This window comes from Tachyglossus aculeatus, chromosome X1 (assembly GCF_015852505.1).
Source record: "Tachyglossus aculeatus isolate mTacAcu1 chromosome X1, mTacAcu1.pri, whole genome shotgun sequence".
Classification (NCBI taxonomy): Eukaryota; Metazoa; Chordata; class Mammalia; order Monotremata; family Tachyglossidae; genus Tachyglossus; species Tachyglossus aculeatus.
In genome coordinates, this window is record NC_052101.1 from 116,629,874 (window position 1) to 116,645,146 (window position 15,273).

The following is a 15,273-nucleotide window of genomic DNA, read 5'->3' on the forward strand; positions in this document are numbered from 1 at the left end:
AGAATATGGACTTGAAATGGGACTTCTGTTTGGGACTCCCTTGCCTGTCATTCCCCCACCCCATCCCCATCGCCATCCCCACACTTGCTACTTAGACAGCCAATTGGATAAATCCAGACCTTGGAGCCCCAAGCCTGGCTCTGATCCACCATCCCTAGGGGTAGCAGGGTTGGGGAGGGGCAGTGGAGCTAAAACATTCTCAGCATCTTTCCAGTTAGAGACAGACTCCTACTCCTCCCCTACACATGCGTGCGCGTGCACACACACACACTCTCTCTCTCTCTCTCTCCCCCCCGTTTGCCCAGTTCTGATCTGAGACCTAATCTCTTGCTGGTTCTGGTTCCTGGCTGCTCCTCAGACATACAGCCCACAGTGTACTACACTGAACCCTTTTTATTGGATGGCAAAATTGGAGCAGAGGAGAGACGGGAGGAATGGGAAAGCTGAGAACCTGTCGCACATGGGGATCCTGGAGTTACAGAGGAGGGAGAGGAGCCACTGGGGCATCATCTCTCAGCTGGGACTGTGCACACCATCCTGTAGGTTGGAGAGAGCTACGGAGCAGGGGAATTCCACCCTCCATCCTCAGCACCCCATCTTCTCCCTGTGTCCTCTGCAGGTGGCTGAGTAGAGCTGAGGAGGTCACAAGTACACGCGACGGAGGTCCGCAGGGGAGGTGATTGTGTTACACTGAGGACATAGCTTCTTGGAGCCCTGTGAAAGAACGTGCACGTAATGTGCATGCATGCAATAAACACACACAGTTTTTCCCCTACGTCAGTAGACATGATACATGCCCCCTCTTCCCTCTTCCCCAGAATTCAGGGGACTGGCCCAGGTCAGGAAATGGTGCTCTCCCAGGTTCCCAGGCTCAGGGTTGGGAGAACACACAGGGGCAACAGTGGAGAGGTAGAAGGGAAGGGCGGGGCAGAATAAAGGGGGCAGGAGGGAGAGCAAAGGGAAAGAGGGAGGCGGTGTGGCCAAATGGAAGGAACAAAGGACTTGGGGTCAGGAGACCCGGTTTTCCCTCCCAGCTCTACCACTGGTCTGCTGGGTGACCTTGACCAAGTTGCTTAAACTCTATGGGCCTCAGCTTCCTCATCTGTAAAATGGGGATAAAATATCTGCTCTCCCTCCTCCTTAGATTGTGACCCGTGTGTAACAGGGACTGTCCAGTCAGATATTGCTATAGCTACACGAGTGCTTAATAAAGACCATACTTATCATTATCAAAAAGGAGGAGTCAGGGCTGAGACTGAAGAAGGCAGAAAGGGGTCTCAGAAGTGAGTTGTGGGGGGGTCGGAGGGGGGAATCATGCGGAACCAGGGGCAAGGAACTAGAGGCATTATTACCAGAGTACGAAGCCAGCAGAGCTCACAGTGGATGTGCCAGCACTGGATGGAGGCCAGGGGCACGGAATAGGAATCCTGCAGGAAGAGCGGAGGAAGGGGAATCAGAGGGCTCTGGAAACCATGAGAGGAGGAGGAAGCAAGGAAGATAGGCAAGGGTTGGTGGGGGGCAGTCATTGGGAAGGAGAACATAGGAAGGAGAAGTGGAGGGTCTAGGGCAGCTCTGGGGGGAGCCAACGTGTGCTGGGAGGAGGGAAAGCGGGGGATTTCGACTCACCAGGCAGATGTGGCACTTGTAAGCATCTGTGCGGAGCAGCCTATGGGTCAGCTCCCGGACCTGGGCTTGTAGTATCTCCAGGGAGGAGAGAGTGGCCTGGTCCTCGGCCCTCCCACCAGCTCCTTCCTCCCTGCAGGGACCGCAGGATCAGTTGGGGTCAGTCCATAAATAGCCCGGTCCCTCTGAGCTCCCGGGATTCCCAGCCCCTCACCAGACAGTTCTGCTGACAGCCCCAAGTACCTCCCAAGGGGATCTTTGGGTGCCAGTGGGCACAGAAGATACTTCGGAGGGTCGTCCTCGCCCTCTGAGTCCAGATCCCCATCGCTGTCCCGGCTTGAGCTGCTGCAGGGTGTGGCCTGTAGTCTGCCACCTGGGAGAGAGGTAAAAAGGTCAGGGAGTTCACTAGGTTTGAGGAGGGGTCTCCCCTCCATTCCCCAGCTCTTCAGACTACCCAATCCTTGCGATGTGCTTTGAGATCCTCCACTGAATCTCAGAGAGGAGGAGGAGGAGGAGTATTTATTGAGCACCCACTGGATGCAACACACTACACTAAGCGCTTGGGAGGAACAGAGCAGAGAAGTGATATGTTCCCTGCCCACAAGGAGCGTGTAGTCTAACAGAGAAGACAGTTGTACAAATATTTACAACTAGACTAATCAAAAGAAGTAATTGAGTGTACAGTTGACCAACAGAGAGACAAAAGTACTCAGAGAGGTTTTGTGCATGGAGACGGCTGGTGGGTTTGTAAAGCTTGGGGTGCTGGGAATTAATTGGGGAAGGCTTGATGGAGAAGGTGTGATTTTAGGAGGGCTTTGAATGTGGGGAGCCTGTCGTCTGTAGGATATGGGGAGCAAGGGGACAGAGGCAGGAGAGGCAAGAGTGAGGAATAGTGAGAAGGCTGTTTTGAGAGGAGAAAAGAGAGCAAGCTGGGGAGGAGCAGAAGAGATCAGCTAGGTAAGAGAGGGAGAGATGGCAGAGAACCTGAAGCCAACTGTGAGGAAGGTTCCAGGGAAGTGGGGAGCCAGAGGGAGTCTGGGGATGAGGTCAAGGGCAGCAAGAAGCAGATGCAACAGAGGTGGGAAGCGAGATCAGGGGGATGGACTCTGGAGAGAAAGACAGGAACACTCTAAGGTGGGAAGAGAAGGCAGGCGAGAAAGGACCTGTCCTATGCAGGAATGGTAATAATCGTGGTAGTATGTTAAGCGCTGACTATGTGCCAAACACTTAACCAAGTGCTGGGGTAGATACAAGATCATCCGGTGCAGACACAGACTCTGACCTACATGGTCTCACAGTCTAAGGGACAGGGAGAAAAGCTACTGAATCCCCATTTTACAGATGAGGAAACTGAGGCCCAGAGAATCAATCAATCGTATTTATTGAGCGCTTACTGTGTGCAGAGCACTGTACTAAGAGCTTGGGAAGTACAAGTTGGCAACATATAGAGACAATCCCTACCCAACAGTGGGCTCACAGTCTAAAAAGGGGGAGACACAGTCTAAAAAGGGGGAGACACAGTCTAAAAAGGGAGAAGTGAAGTGACTTGCTCAAGGTCACCCAGCAGGCAAGTGGCAGAGCTGGGATGGTCTTCTGAAGCAGCAACTGTGTCTCTTGGCATTACCCTTCCGCCCAATCCTGGGCTAACAACTGGGGTGAAGGACTTCTGAGACCATCAGTTCCCAGCCTGGGTCCACCCTGCCAGTTCGTGAGACTTCCCACCACCCAAGACCTTCAACGGTGGGGGCAGGGGGAGGCGGGGAGGGATCATGGCTCTACCCCAGGCCCAACCCTTTATATTTGAGGATCTCAAAGCACTTACAAGATGCTGTTCTGGAATAAAAGGGCAGTGGTTAACCAAGAACAGCCCACAGCCCTCTCCCCACACTCACCTTTCATGCCCAGGAAACTCTTCCCTAGGGCCTGGTACTCATCGTCCCCACAGCGGCTGCCCTCTGAAAGTTCGTCCTCTGCCTCACCTGCCCTGGAACCCCTAGGCAGTGGGCACTCCACCTGTGCCCATGCAGATATACACATGCCATCAGAGAGGCACTGTGGGAGGTTTCAGGGAGGGGGAATTGTTGGCTGCCCTTCCCAACCCGCCAGGATAGGGCATCTGCTCTTACCTGGTCATCCAGACTGGACCTTATTCGCTTGCATCGGCTGACTCGGGCTGCCAAGGACAAGAAAGGGGCTGACCCCCACCCTCCTACCAGCCTGTAGCAGCCCTAAACCATGCCAGGGGCAAGGCCCCCTTCCTCCCTGTTGCCCACATGGCTCTGGCCTGGTTCTGTGTCCCCACACAGTCAGGGAAGAAACTGAGGCAGTGAGTTGCGGCAGATGTAGGAAATCAATCTAGGAGCTCCCCCCAGTCCCTCTATTCTTTAATTCCAAGCCTCGCCTCCAGCCCCTTGAGGCTCTGAGTGTCAGAAGACTCCATCTCCCAGCAGGTATATCTCCCTCCTGGGGTGAGGTAGGGAGGGAGAGAGGATCGTCTCTGTCTCCACCAGATCCCACTCACTCATTCATAACCTAGAATTCAGCCTCCCTCCCAATTCAATTCAATCGTATTTATTGAGCACTTACTGTGTGCAAAGCACTGTACTAAGCGCTTGGGAGAGTACAATATAACATCAGACACATTCCCTGCCCACAACGAGCTCACAGTCTAGAGGGGGAGACAGACATTAACATAAATAAATAAATGGGGAGATAAATAAATAAATAAATTACAGATATATAGATACATATGTCCTATGCGCTCCTCCTCCCCCCCCACCCCCCGACCCCCTGACGACTGACCTGCCAATCCCACCCAGGGACCTTACCTCCCAAACGAGCCTCCCGGTTGGACTTGACTTGTAAGAAGGTCTAGGAGTAGGAGAAAGTAGTAGGGTGAGGGAGGAAGTTCTTGGCAAAACAGGGCACTGTCCGGGGCTAAAGGCCACTATTACTATTATTATCATCATTAGTAGTAGTTGTAGTAGTATTAATCAATCGTATTTATTGATTTTAGTATTTAGTACTATTGATATTATAGATTTTATTATTATTATTATATGTAATATGTAATATTGTATATAATATAGTTATATATTTTCTATTAAATATAATTATATATAATTATAATATAGAATATATAATTATTGTATATGATTATAGTTATTATAATTATAGGTTTAGTATTATTGTTATTACAGTGCCCCCTGGTGGCAAGCACGGACACGTTTGCTGCTCCTCAGGAGGAAGGGCGAGTCTTTCACCCAAACAATCAATCAATCAATCAACGGTATTTACTGAGTGCTTCCTGTGTGCAGAGCACTGTACTAAGAGCTTGGGAGAGTACAATGCAATAGGGTTAGCAGACACGATCCTTGCCCTCCAGGAGCTCACAGTCTAGCGAATAGCAGGGGCAAAACAGACCTGGTGAGGAAGGATCCCAAGCATTCTGCCCCTCAGCCCTTGTGGCCGTCAGCTTCTCTGCCCCCTCCCACCAACTCAACCTGCCGTCCCTGGCCTGTCCCCGTACCTGCTGTCTGTCCTCTTTGTGTCCACCTCCGCTGATCGGCTGGGCACCATACGGCGAAGCCGGCCTCCTGTCCTCTGCCCCGGGGGGAGACTGGAAGGACAGGAGAGAGGTGCTGAGTCCCAAGCAGCTGGGATGAGTAGTTGGGAGGTGGTGAGAGAGGAAGGGTTCAAGCCCTGTCTCGGGAGGTGAAGGCTAGGGACAGGCCAGGAAAGGGCGGGGGCCTGAGGACGATCCTAGCACTGCCAAACCTCATTCCCCTGACTGTTTGTTTGATGGGCAGAGATCTAGGGATGCCACCTCACCTGGGACAGGCCGGGAGCATCCTCCCCTGAGGCTGGCTCTGCCTCCCTATGGAAGAGAAGGGGAAGGGTCAAGGGATTGGACAAATGGGCTCCAAATGGAAAGGGTGGGGCAAGGGGAGAAGGCTGGAGAGTCACCTGTCCAGGAGGTGGGTGAGACCCTCCATCTCATACTGCAGGTGCGCCTCTAGGTGCCCACCGAGCAGCTCATGCTGGCACAAGGGGCAGCGCCAGGGGAAGCCATCCAATTTCTTGTCTCCTGGAACGAGGAGATGAAGCATGACAGGGGAGGCCGGGGCACGGGCAGAGTTAGGATTCCTTCACTCCTCAGCTAGGTGAGGAGAAAGGAAGAGAGGAAAGGGAAGGGGAGGGAAGGAAAGGGATGGGAGAGGGGAGGAATGGGAGAAGGGAGGGGAAGAGAGGAGCAGAGAGGGAAGGGGAGAAGAAAGATGCCCTAGGCTATTGCCTGGAGGCAGTGGCCATCGGGTGGTTTCACCCTGGCCCCAGACCCTCTTCCTTGGGACACGACCCCTAACTTCCCGCCCCTCCTCCTCCCCACCAGGTCAATGACTGGTTAATGAGACTCTTTGTGAAGAAGTCTCAGGGTGGGAGGCGGGGAGAGGACACCTGCTGCAGATTGAGGGGGCATGGAGGGGAGGGGGGTGCGCGCGTTTACATGTGTCTGTCACTGTAGACCAGCGGACCCGATGGTCCTCGCTGGGGGAACGGCTAACTCAGGGAGGTTTTCTTCTCCTGTTTTGTTGTCCAGCCCCTAGGACTTTGTCCTTCACAGGGCATCAGGGAAAACGGGGAGAAGGGCAAGGAGAGAGAGACAAAGAGAAGAGGTCTGATCGCCTGGGTCCCACCCTCAATCAATCAATCAATCGTATTTATTGAGCGCTTACTGTGTGCAGAGCACTGTACTAAGCGCTTGGGAAGTACAAGTTGGCAACATATAGAGACAGTCCCTACCCAACAGTGGGCTCACAGTCTAAAAGGGGGAGACAGAGAACAAAACCAAACATACTAACAAAATAAAATAGAATAGATATGTACAAGTAAAATAAATAGAGTAATAAATATGTACAAACATATATACATATATACAGGTGCTGTGGGGAAGGGAAGGAGGTAAGATGGGGGGGATGGAGAGGGGGACGAGGGGGAGAGGAAGGAAGGGGCTCAGTCTGGGAGCTCACCCTCAGCTCCTAAAGTCTACTGGCTGGATTTAGGCCAAGCTGGGTACCCGCTGGAGAGAGGCCGTGCAAGCACGGTACCACCTTGTACCAGTTCCCCCGAAATACCACCCGTTTGGGGGAGGGGAAGGGAGGGAGGCTCAAAGGGCAGGCCGGGGTGTTTCCAGACTGGGGACACTGTTCCCGCCCGTCATGATGGATGAGCAGGGGTGGGTGGGCGGTGGGGCTCACTCTCCCGGCCCTCCCCATCTGCCACCTGCTCCCCCGCTCCCAGGGAACCGGGAGAATGAAATTAACATCAGAAAGCGACAACTTGCAGGGAAAGAAGCGGGGGTGGGAGCTGGGCGGGGGTGCCGGCGGGTTGGGGGCCGGGCCGAGGAGAGCCGAGTGGGCAGGCGTTGGGGGGAAGACGGGCTCATGCGGTGGCTCCGGAAAAGATCTCGCTTGTGCCTCCTCGTTCCGGGGTGTGGGTTGCTCAATTACCCGCGCTGAGCTGCCCGCTCTCAGAGGGAAGCAGCCTGAGAGAGCGAAGCGATGGTGACACCAAACCCTGACCCTTCCATCCTCCCCTCTCCAACCCAGAATCCGGTCCCCTTTTAGCGAGGGGGGCACTTGGGCAGTGGGTATGGAAGGAAAGACCCCCCCACCTCCCTCCAGGAGTCCCGGCCCCATGGGGGGCGAGGAGAGAAGACAGGGAGGGTCACACGCCCGCCCGGCCTGAGATGGTCGTGGGTGGCGATCTTCAGCCCCGGGGCTCAAGGCCTGTTTGCTTTTCCCAGCCGCGGGTGGGCGAGTAAACGCGAGAGGGAGGGAGGAGGAGGAGGAGGAGGGAGGAGGAGGAGGGAAGCGGGGAGGGGGGGTGGCCCCTATTGAGCTTTTCTCACCCGCAGACAAAAGCTGCCCCCGCCTCCGGCTTCCCGGGCTCCCCTTTCGATCAATCAATCAATCAGTGATATGTATTGAGCGCTTACTGTGTACAGAGCACCGTACTAAGCGTCCGAGAAAGTACAATGCAATACAGTACAAAGCAGTCTTTCCCGGACTGCACCTGCAGGTGTGGTCAGGGTCGGAGGTGGGAGGGAGCTGCCCCTCTCTGCCCCCTTCCCTGCCAGTGATTGTAGCCCCCGCCCCCTCGTGTCCCCCCTTCCTCCCTTAGCATCTTCCTGCTTGCCTTAACTGCACTGAAAATGAAGTTTTGGTTTTGCGGGGGTGGGGGCACTACATTCACCAAACCCTAAGTGATGCCTCCTAGATTTGCCGGAAAAAAACTGAAACTGGTCTGTCAGTCCAGCCCACACACATACAAATAGGAGAAAGAGAAACTGGGAATCAAATGCCTGGTCTTCTCCCCTCTGCTAGATTAGCCCCCTCAATAAAACAGAGTAATCCTGCTCCCAGGAAACGACATCAAACTCCAGCATTAACCCCGCAGTGCCTGTAGCCCTCCCTACTCCTCTCTTCCCACCCACATGGCAGGCCTGTTTAGAAATCCCACAGCTCCTCCTCTTCAGTACAACAATTAGAGATGCGGCGGCCTTCACTGCCCTCCGTCCCAAATCAGCTCCAAATCAGCTCCTACTGCACCGCAACCCCATCTGTGTCCCAGCCCCATGCCCAAGAAGGCGGCCAGCTGGTGGGGTGGGGGCCTGGGTTCTTGGAAGTTCCCTGTGCCTGTGTCCCAGCCCAGAGTCCTCTCCCTCGTCTCTCCCCCATCCCTTTTCCTCTCCCCAGCTCCCTCTGCCCCAACCCCAGGGCCAGAAAAGTGAAGCCCAGGGCTCTCTGATGAGGGGCTGGCTGCTCCAACTCTGCCCACCCCTGGACCCAAAAGGAGGCTGGGGTGAATCCCTCTTACCTTTCTTGCTCTGAGAGAGCCGGGAACCAGAGGATGCCTGGAAGGGTCTGAGACTGAGGCTGGCCAAGCCTGGCCCTGGCTCCCTCGTCCCAAGATCCCTCTGATCCTTCGGGTCCTTCTCCAGCACCAGGTACTGGCTCTTCAGCTGCTTGGCTCCCAGGAAGCTGCCCAGTTCCTCAGGCAGGGGGAATGGGGTGAAAGGATACAGAGCGCCATAGCCCAGCATGCCCACTGCTGCCTGCTCTAGGCTAGGGGGGCCAAAGGTCAGGGGCAGCAGCGGGGATGGGTACTCTCGGCCTGGGTGCTCGGGGGGTGAATACATGAGGGAGTAGCTGGTTCCCAGGAAGGGCACCTGGGCTGGCTTGTCCAGGTTCACGGGCACCCCGAAGGGATGTGGCTGTGGGCAAGGGGGACTGGGGCCCCGGGGCGCTTCTGAGGATGAAGCCACGACCAGGAGGGCCGGGGAAGCCAGTGGATTCAGGAGGCCTGAGGAATTGTCCATCACTGGTACCTGGAAGCACAGATGGACACATAGTCCCATCCCCATCAGACCCATAGGGACCAAGAACCCAGGTTTGCTGGCCCAACCCCTGCCTGGGGTTCCCCATTCAGTCAAGCTTCCCACTCCGGCAGCATCCCCCAGGGGCTGAATTGGCCCCTTCCTGTCCACACTGCTGTTCCCCACCTGCCACTCCCCAGTCTCGGCCACGCTCCCACCTCCAGGACAACAACTGGAAACCAGGATGGAAGAGGCTCCCTGGGCTCTCTGCTCGGTTCCCTGTGGTCTCGACTGGTCTTCAGCCCTTCTCTACCACTGGCAGAGACTGCGGACCCCAGGTTTGAATCCCAGCAGGGCCCCTCTGGGGGCAGGGCCCTGCCCCACCCCTCCCCTTAGTACTCTCTAGAGGCTAATACATCATCCAGCTCAGCCCATCTCAGACTGGTGGTCCCCGCCTCTCCTCTGTAACTGCCAATCCCCCCCAACCCCCACAACAGGAAGGGGGGGGGGCGGTGTCTGCGAAGGGATGGGGGAGCAAGTCAAGGTGCGGGTGGATCCTTTGGGGGAGAGAAGAGAAATCCTCTCTCTCCCCCCCCCACGGTGGAGGAGGGGTAGGGGGAGAATACCAGGGCTACACTCCGGAGGGCTCATGTTTGCAATTTCATGCTCCCAGGGAACAAGTGAAAAGAGCAGGAGGAGGAGGGTCTGGCAGAGCAATCATGGGGAGGAGGAAGATGGAGGGGGGGCACAGAGCTTGGGTGGTCTCCTCTCAGACATTCACACACACACACACACACACACAAATCAGTCCAGATGCAGCCTGTGATTTTGCTCTTATTTTGTATTTAAATTGACAGAGAGTGTGAGAGGGTGTGTGTGTGTGTGTGTGGTTTCTGTGGCATGTGCAATTACATTATGAGCCCCATATGGGACAGGGACTGTGATTGGCCTGATTCTCTTGTATTTACCCCTCTGCTTACTACAGTTCTTGGCACATAGTAAGGGCTTAACACCACACATTATTATTATTAGCACTGAATTAATTGCAGCCTCTACCCACTCTCCTGATCCCAACTCCTTACTTCAACACTGCTTGCCTGTCACAGTCTTAAGAGGTCTCAATTCCTCCTACTAATTTAGCGCCCCTAAACTCCCATCAATTGTTTGGCAATTTTCCCCCTAGAAAAAAAATCCAGCCTTCTGCTCCCCTGGCCAGCCATTCCCACACCTCTCCCCACTCACCCAAGCTGTCACGTCCTTCCTGGCACTGAAGCTGCACTGCCCTGATGAGGTGAGACAGGGAGATCCGGGGCAATGGAGATGGGGCAGAGATGGGGAAAGGGAGACAGGGATGGAGTTAGGGGTGTTGAAAGAGCAAGGAAATATGGGGAGAGGTGGAGATGGAGACGGGGACAAGGAAATGGAGAAAAATGGGGCAGAGCAGCAGGGATGGAGACGGGAACAGGGAAGAGAGGACAGTTCCTCGGCCACCTGCTGCCTGACTGAACTGCAGCTCTGGCTCAGGGGGTTTTATTCTATGGGGTCAGGGCAGCCAGCTGGTCCCTCCACCTGCTTTCCTTTAATAAATAAATAATAATAAATAATGATGGCATTTGTTAAGCGCTTACAATGTGCAAAGCACTGTTCTAAGTGCTGGGGAGGTTACAAGGTGATCAGGTTGTCCCACATGGCGCTAACAGTCAATCCCCATTTTACAGATGAGGAAACTGAGGCCCAGAGAAGTTAAGTGACTTGCCCAAAGTCACACAGCTGACAATCGGCGGAGCTGGGATTTGAACCCATGACCTCTGACTCCCAAGCCCGGGCTCTTCCCACTGAGCCACGCTGCTTCTCTGCTTCCTTTAACTCTCTGCACTGCATGTGTGTGTTCCTCAACTAACTTCACTCACCCCATGAACACACTTCCCCTGCTATCTCCCACATCACATTCACCCTCCCAATACACCCTGTACATCAGAAACTACTTTGTCACACCACACACACACCCTCATAGCTGCCCTCCCCCACAGTCCTCTTCCCTCCCCACCCATCCCCACCAAGCTCCTTGCCCCTCACCAGCCAAAGCCTTTTTTTTTTCTTTCTCCCCAGGGTTTCTACTCCCAGAAGGAAGGGAGGGGTGGGGTAAAAAAAATGTGGTGATCCAGCAGGAGTCTGTCCATTGGCCTTTGGGAGATGCTCAGCATCCAGTCAGCAATGCCGTGTCCTTGGAGAGGACACACACACCTGGGTTTTCAGAAAACCACTTGTGTTCAGATTCACCTCCCTTCTCTCTTCCTACAGCCCAGCCTGCACCCTCCGCTCCTCTGCCGCTAACTTCCTCACTGGGTCTCGTTCTCGCCTGTCCCGCCGTCGACCCCCGGCCCACGTCCTTCCCCTGGCCTGGAATGCCCTCCCTCCGCACATCTGCCAAGCTTGCTCTCTTCCTCCCTTCAAAGCCCTACTGAGAGCTCACCTCCTCCAGGAGGCCTTCCCAGACTGAGCCCCCTCCTTCCTCTCCCCCTCGTCCCCCTCCCCATCCCCCCGACCTTACCTCCTTCCCCTCCCCTCAGCACCTGTATATATGTTTGTACATATTTATTACTCTATTTTACTTGTACATATTTACTGTTCTATTTATTTTATTTTGTTAATATGTTTTGTTGTCTGTCTCCCCCCTTCTAGACTGTTAGCCCGCTGTTGGGTAGGGACCGTCTCTTTATGTTGCCAACTTGTACTTCCCAAGCGCTTAGTACAGTGCTCTGCACACAGTAAGCGCTCAATAAATACGATTGAATGAATGAATGAATGAATGAATGAATGAATGAATGAATGAAGGGGAAAAATGCAGCGGGGAGGGCCTGCGAGTAGGATGCCACTGGAAAAAATTGGGGGGCTATGACTATCTGGATGGGAAGGGGAATTAGGAGAGTGTGTGTGTGTGTGTGTGTGTGTGTGTGTGTGTGTGTGTGTGTGTGTGTGTGTGTGTGTACATGCTTCTACTGAGCTGTGTACGCACGTATGAGCCCAAGTTATGGGGTTGGGTTCTTTTGGGCTCCCTGCCATGCTCTGGTCCACCCTCTCTGGAATCCAAAATATCCCTTGTATCTGCTATTTGGCTAGTCAATCAATCAATCACTGGTATTTATTGAGTGCTTACTATGTGCAGAGCACGGTTCTAAGCGCTTGGGCAAGCATAGTCTCTAGAAAATGCACAGGCAAAATTCTCTCCCCCTTTTAGACTGTGAGCCCACTGCTGGGTAGGGACTGCCTCTATGTGTTGCCAATTTGTACTTCCCAAGAGCTTAGTACAGTGCTCTGCACATAGTAAGCGCTCAATAAATATGATTGATTGATTGATTGATTGATTGGTGGAGGGGTGATGCCTACATTCCCTGGCAGACTGTTTATCCTCCACCAGCTTTCCATCAGCTCTCTCCCTCTTCTTAATTCATTCTCTTCTAATAATAATACTAATAATGATGGCATTTGTTAAGCGCTTACTATGTGCAAAGCACTGTTCTAAGCGCTGGGGGGGGGATACAAGGTGATCAGGTTGTCCCACGTGGGGCTCACAATCTTAATCCCCATCTTACAGATGAGGTAACTGAGGCTCAGAGAAGTGAAGTGACTTGCCCAAGGTCACACAGCAGACAGGTGTCCCCAGCCCACGTCATCTCCCTGGCCTGGAATGCCCTCCCTCCCAACATCTGCCAAGCTAGCTCTCTTCCTCCCTTCAAGGCCCTACTGAGAGCTCACCTCCTCAAGGAGGCCTTCCCAGACTGAGCCCCCTCCTTCCTCTCCCCCTCATCCCCCTCTCCATCCCCCCCGTCTTACCTCCTTCCCTTCCCCACAGCACCTGTATATATGTATATATGTTTGTACATATTTATTACTCTATTTATTTTACTTGTACATATCTATTCTATTTCTTTTATTTTGTTAATATGTTTGGTTTTGTTCTCTGTTTCCCCCTTCTAGACTGTGAGCCCACTGTTGGGTAGGGACTGTCTCTATATGTTGCCAACTTGTACTTCCCAAGTGCTTAGTACAGTGCTCTGCACACAGTAAGCGCTCAATAAATACAATTGATTGATTGATTGATTTGGCAGAGCTGGGATTTGACACCATGACCTCTGACCATGACCTCTTCTATCATTATACCCCATCTTGCCCTCTTTGCTCCCCTCAATCTAACCTATTCACTGTGCCTTGTTGTCATCTCTCCCACTGCCATCCTTGTGCTCACAGCCTCCCTTCTCCCTGGAATTCCTTCCCCCTTCATTTCCCTCAGACCACCTCTCTCCCCATCTTCAAAGCCCTTCTGAAATCGCAGCTCCTCCAGGAGGCCTTCCATGATTAATCTCTCATCTCCCCAGGTCATATCCTCCTTCCACCACCTCAATAATCCTATGCCAATTATGCACTTATGCAGTCATAGCACTTGCATGCCCTGGACTGTAAGCTCTTTGTGGGCAAGGAACAAGTCTTCCAACTTTGTTGTACTGTCCTCTCTCAAGAGCTTAGTACAGTGCTCTGCACACATTAAGCACTCAGTAAGTACCACTGATTGAGTGATTGATTAATACTATGTAAGCTCCTACTCATCAACATATCATTCATTCATTCAATCGTATTTATTGATCACTTACTAGTGTGCAGAGCACTGTACTAAGCACTTGGAAAGTACAATTCGGCAACATAGACAGTCCCTACCCAACAACAGGCTCACAGTCTAGAAGGGGGAGACAGATAGCAAAACAGAACAAGTAGACAGGTGTCAATACCATCAAAATAAATAGAATTATAGACATATACTCATCATTAATAAAATAAATACAGTAATAAATATGTACTAATATACACAAGTGCTGTGGGGAGGGGGAGGGAGGGGGAGGGGGTAGGTCAGAGGGAGGGAATAGGGGCGATGGGGAGGAGGATGGGGGGGCTCCCCTTTCTTTTCTGTAAATGATTTTGTGGCTGTCCCCTTAATAGGCAGCAATTTCCTTGATGGTAGCAATCATGTCTTCTAACTCTACTGTACTCTCCCAAGTCTTAGCACAGTGCTCAGCACACAGTGGGTATGCAGTCAGTATTGTTGATTGATGATTAATTGATTGATCCTCTGGAAGGACGGCTGAAACGATAGCCGCAAATGAACACACTGCTTGGAGGAAGATGCTTAAAAAAAGGAAGATGCTAAAGGCACTCCCATAGGGTTTGGATGAATTCATGCATGAATCAGTAGACTATTCATTAATAATAATAATAATAATGGTATATGTTAAGCACTTACTATGTGCAAAGCACTGTTCTAAGCACTGGGGAGGTTACAAGGTGATCAGGTTGTCCCATGGGGGGCTCACAGTTTTAATCCCCATTTTACAGACGAGGTAACTGAGGCCCAGAGAAGTTGTGACTTGCCCAGTCACACAGCTGACAGTTGGTGGAGCCGGGATTTGAACCCATGACCTCTGACTCCAAAGCCCGGGCTCTTTCCACTGAGCCACGCTGCTTCTCTATTCATTCTATTCATTCATTCATTCAATCGTATTTATTGAGCGCTTACTGTGTGCAGAACACTGTACTAAGCACTTGGGAAGTACAATTCAGCAACAGAGACAATCCCTGCCCACAATGGGCTCACAGTCTAGAAGAGGGGAGTCAGACATCAAAACAAGTAAACAGGCATCAGTAGCATCATTATAAATAAAAAGAATTGTAGATATAAACACATCATTAGTAAAAATAGAATTATAATGATTAAATATGTACATATACACACAAGTGCTATGGGGCGGGGACGGGGGTAAGCAAAGGAAACCAGTCCGGGTGATGGAGAGGGGAGGGGGAGCAGACGAAAAGTGGAGCTTAGTCTGGGAAGGCCTCCTGGAGGAGGTGAGCTTTCAGTAGGGCATTTATTAAGCACTTACTATGTGCAAAGCACTGTTCTAAGTGCTGGGGAGGTTACAAAGTGATCAGGTTGTCCCACGGGGGGCTCACAGTCTTAATCCCCATTTTACAGATGAGGTAATCAATCAATCAATCAATCGTATTTATTGAGCGCTTACTGTGTGCAGAGCGCTGCACTAAGCGCTTGGGAAGTACAAGTTGGCAACATATAGAGACAGTCCCTACCCAACAGTGGGCTCACTGAGGTACAGAGAAGTTCGAATGGGTTCGAATCCCGGCTCCGCCACGTCTGCTGTGTGACCTTGGGCAAGTCACTTAACTTCTCTGAGCCTCAGTTCCCACATCTGTAAAATGAGGATTAAGAC

The 15,273-nt window shown here is 52.6% G+C and overlaps 1 protein-coding gene across 2 annotated transcripts in view; it reads right to left on the reverse strand.

The window, feature by feature from the left end:
* Window positions 1-392: 392 nt before the first annotated feature.
* LOC119950250 (E3 ubiquitin-protein ligase Rnf220-like) overlaps window positions 393-15,273 on the reverse strand; it is a 33,351-nt gene continuing 18,470 nt past the window's right edge. The window contains exons 1-11 of one of the 2 annotated variants that reach the window (XM_038772447.1): window positions 8,500-9,274; window positions 5,590-5,710; window positions 5,455-5,500; window positions 5,153-5,242; window positions 4,452-4,494; window positions 3,750-3,796; window positions 3,516-3,636; window positions 1,867-1,996; window positions 1,627-1,756; window positions 1,353-1,427; window positions 393-714 (exon numbers count right to left, since the gene is read on the reverse strand). In XM_038772447.1, coding sequence (XP_038628375.1) covers window positions 643-714; window positions 1,353-1,427; window positions 1,627-1,756; window positions 1,867-1,996; window positions 3,516-3,636; window positions 3,750-3,796; window positions 4,452-4,494; window positions 5,153-5,242; window positions 5,455-5,500; window positions 5,590-5,710; window positions 8,500-9,055 — 1,431 coding nt within the window. In that variant the 5' untranslated portion in view covers window positions 9,056-9,274 and the 3' untranslated portion in view covers window positions 393-642. Of the gene's footprint in view, window positions 715-1,352; window positions 1,428-1,626; window positions 1,757-1,866; window positions 1,997-3,515; window positions 3,637-3,749; window positions 3,797-4,451; window positions 4,495-5,152; window positions 5,243-5,454; window positions 5,501-5,589; window positions 5,711-8,499; window positions 9,275-15,273 lie in introns of those variants that run through there. The other variant, XM_038772448.1, reaches the window with a different exon arrangement.